General features: G+C 37.3%; 1 protein-coding gene across 1 annotated transcript; it reads right to left on the bottom strand.

Moving 5' to 3' along the window:
* Positions 1-716: 716 nt before the first annotated feature.
* On the bottom strand, positions 717-2,580 carry LOC112519256 (high-affinity nitrate transporter 2.1-like). Its single transcript, XM_025127280.1, has 3 exons — positions 1,771-2,580; positions 1,570-1,685; positions 717-1,383 (listed from the first exon to the last, which is right to left on the bottom strand). Exons 1-3 carry the CDS (start codon positions 2,578-2,580, stop codon positions 717-719), a joined length of 1,593 nt encoding a protein of 530 aa, XP_024983048.1.
* Positions 2,581-3,749: the final 1,169 nt, after the last annotated feature.

The raw sequence follows: 3,749 nt of genomic DNA, 5'->3' as shown, positions 1-3,749 counted from the left end.
AGATTGAGTTGTATTGGTTATACAAATGTAAATGATTGCATAATAACTCACCTCTCTCTCTATATATATAGATACAAAGAGGGGCAAGTGTTAAAACCCTAATTAAAAGATATAGTTGCATGATGTATCCTTATTAGTAAGTATCACCTAATTATAGTTGATATGTAGTGTACTAGGTGCTTTAATAGTGATATCAAAGCAAACCAATTAGTTTATATTACTAATTTTGCACTATGATATTTATATAATTAGTATATATTACTTAATTTATAACTGATATAATATATATAAATGATTTTATAGTAGGTATATATAAGAGGAAACAAATCAGATTAAATTAGTAATTTAATTTGCAGTAAGAAGTTTAAACCAATTTAAATCATGGTGTCATATTTCTATCTTTTAACTTAATTATGTTGATGGATTGAGTTTACATGAGACCAGTCTGTTTTTGCGAGACTCGTGAAACCTTTTTTTTACATTTAAAACTTCACAGTTTCAAGTGTAAAAAAATGGTCTCACGAAAACAAACAGATTTAATTGAAATTAAACAAAATTCATGAACATAAACGATGTAAAATTTTCTTCTTCAAGTTGTATTAAAAACCATTAAACCAGATTTCTATTTTTCTTTTGTTACCTATTTTGCCTCGCACTCAAATACACATGAAATTATTTAAATTAAAAAAAAAAAAGACATAATAAAATTGTGAAAATCAAACATGGTTGGGGGTGTTATTCGGTGGTGTTGCCGCCGACGCCACCTTCCCTCCACGCTCCGACCGGCTGTTCTCGGCAAACCTCACACTTGCTTGGTGCATCCCTTTCTGCTTCTCTTCCTCCGTCCACTCCGAAACATAATAGTGCTCTTCGCTGCCTTTGACAACGTCTTGACTCGCCGGAAAAAACATGCTTCCCCATTGTGGGAAGTGAACAAAACTCACCGGAATTGTACAAATTACAATCATGATACCCATGTAAGACAATCCTTTCGCCGTCGAGAATGATGCACTCGCAAAGAATATCAACTGGGTTAGCCCTGATCCAAAGTTTCCGCCGGCACCCGTCATCCCCGAGATGATGCCAAGTGACCGCCGTGAAATGAAGGGAATGATGCCGAATGTGGCTCCACATGCCGCCTGTGCTCCGATGGAGAAGAGGATCATAAAAGTGATGGCTAAAGGAAGCGAGTTCACTAGGCCGAGTAAGAGGCAACAGACACCGCCAGCGGTTTGTAGGAGCCATAGGTTCCAGAGTCGACCTCGCATTCCCCATCGTCTCGCCATGTAATCCGATGTGAACCCTCCAAAGGGTCGAGCTAAGAGGTTTGCCATTCCGAAAGTGGCAGCAATGATTCCGGCTAAGTGAAGCTTTAGATCAAATCTATCATTCATTACAATAAATAAAAAACTTAATTGATTTTTGTAGTAAATATGTCACTGATTGTTAGACAGAATTTCGCATAACAAATAAATCTGATTATTTTTTATTTTTTAGATCTAAACTTATTTAATCAAACATGGATGCAGTTTATACTTTATAATTAAAAAATAAAAATATATATAGTACCTGTCGTAGAAGTATTCTGCAATCACGTTATCGATCGTTAACTCGACGCCCATCGAGTAGCCATAGAGAAGAACAAAAATCCATGTCCGATAGTTTGTCGCAGCATACCATAATATCTAAAATCAGAAAACAAAACCAAATTAGTAAATAGTAAATAGTAGGCATTGGATCTGAACCCTAAGTAGGTATGAATGTGTGTACCTTGCCGAATTTATCTTTGGCAACATCACCCTTCTTCTGAAGAGCACCGAGGTTACCATCGGGGAGATCTTGGCCAAGAATCAACACCAATATCCCCATGATTACGTTAAGCCACCCAGGTATGAAAAACGCTATCCTCCACGCCGTAAACGGTGTCGCTCCCGCCTTCTTGATAATCTCAAACAACACCGGCATCAGGAGCTGCGTGGCTCCGCCACCCATGTTTCCCCACCCGGCAGCCGTCCCATTCACAAGCCCGATAATCTTGCTGTTAAACATGGTACTCATCCAGTACTGGCACGACACAAACGTAGCCAAAGAAAATCCGATCATGAACCGCACAGCTATGTAGCCACTAGCGTCAGCGACGAATGACATGCAGAACACAGTGGGTGCCGACATCATGATAAGGAAAGCACAGCCGTAACGAGGTCCCAACAAGTCACATACAGCACCCATCACCAGCCTGGAGAAAATACTACCGGAAACTGAGGCAACCCCAGCGTTTCCAATGTCGGCTTTTGTGAGATTGAGGTTGTCCCGAATGATAGGAACCAGCGGAGCTGCAGCAAAGGTGGAGACGAAAGTGGTAAAGAAAGAGATCCAGGAGAGGTGGAAGGTTCTCATGTGAGGGTTTGCAAATGAGAAGAGCTTAAAGACTTTGGCCTTGTGTTCGGAGTCCACGGGGAGGTCGAATTTGGCGGTGGTATCAGTGGGCACCATGGGAGATGCCACAGAGAAGGCCAACACTGGTTCCCGACCGGTGACTCCATGCATGGAGGTTCCCGGAGATCCTTCAATCTCAGGCATTGTAACTTGAAGTGTTTTCTATATATATGGTTTGTTGTTGTGTTATAAGTGATATCTTTTTTGCAGTGACGAGGAAGAGTTTATATAGCGGTTGGGGTACAAAGAAGTACACATCTATGACCTGTATGCTAGTGTTTAATAATGCTTGCAGATGTCATGTTTATCAGGTTATTGATTTCTAAATATGGTTAAAGCGTTGACATCTGAAAAGGGTTAATAGGTTGCCAGTGGATATTCTCGAAAGGTTGTCGTTACTTTTTTAAGGAATCCCATCTGCCGCATCTAATGAAGGGGAATAGTATTTGGGCTTATGGGTTTTCCCAAAAGATACTAATTAGACTACAAACAACATGGTAGTCAGTCATGTTACAAAGATATATTTTCCTTGGTTAATTTATATGTCACCTAATTACATCTACGACTTTTAAAAGAAGTTAAAGGTTCAAACCTCATTAAACGTGAGAATAATGAGTGATTTCATTTGTGATACAACACTATTATATACTTAAAAAACAATGGATGAATAGAGAACACCACAAGCACATTAATTTAACAGACATTCTAAATAACTTTATATATATATATATATATATGTGGGAGGTTTTTATTATACAAACCATCTGATTCATACAATCCATATAATCCAAATCAATTGAAATAATTATGAAAATAACAAGGGTTTGTTTATTATTATTTGAATATTTATGCAAAGAGAGTAGATGAACGGTTCAGATTGAGTTGTATGAGTTGTACGAATGACACAGGTTGTATTTGAGACAACACACACATATATATATAGATGGATTGATAGATAGATCATCTAAAGTATCATACAGACGATAACCTAATATATATATATATATATATATATATATATATATATATATATATATATAGATCATCTAAAGTATCATACAGACGATAACCTAAAAGATTGTGTTAGAACATAGCCAACTGAAAATGCATAAAACTTCCATGTGTCTTGCGCCTTTTTTATTAGAAAAGGTCCAGCAATGTTTATAATTAACTTGATTTTTGCCTCCAATATTGACGAACAGCATATAACGATATAATACGTAGAATAATCATCAAACAGAAAATAAGAACAACACTTTCAATCCGGTCTAAGCTAAATTAATTAGCATGTTAACAGTATAGATAGTTTTACA

This window comes from Cynara cardunculus, assembly GCF_001531365.2.
Source record: "Cynara cardunculus var. scolymus isolate 2C chromosome LG 10, CcrdV1, whole genome shotgun sequence".
Classification (NCBI taxonomy): domain Eukaryota; kingdom Viridiplantae; phylum Streptophyta; class Magnoliopsida; order Asterales; family Asteraceae; genus Cynara; species Cynara cardunculus.
Note: the sequence above shows the minus strand (reverse complement) of the source record. Positions and strands in the feature narration are given on the sequence as shown.

What these genes read in the sequence shown, in the direction of transcription:
- LOC112519256 (XM_025127280.1), bottom strand. Translation starts at nt 2,580, where the DNA reads ATGCCTGAGATTGAAGGATCTCCGGGAACCTCCATGCATGGAGTCACC. An exon ending in CCAAAGATAAATTCGGCAAG is followed by an intron (nt 1,686 to 1,770) that starts GTACACACATTC and finishes TTCTGATTTTAG; the next exon opens with ATATTATGGTATGCTGCGAC. An exon ending in GCAGAATACTTCTACGACAG is followed by an intron (nt 1,384 to 1,569) that starts GTACTATATATA and finishes AATGAATGATAG; the next exon opens with ATTTGATCTAAAGCTTCACT.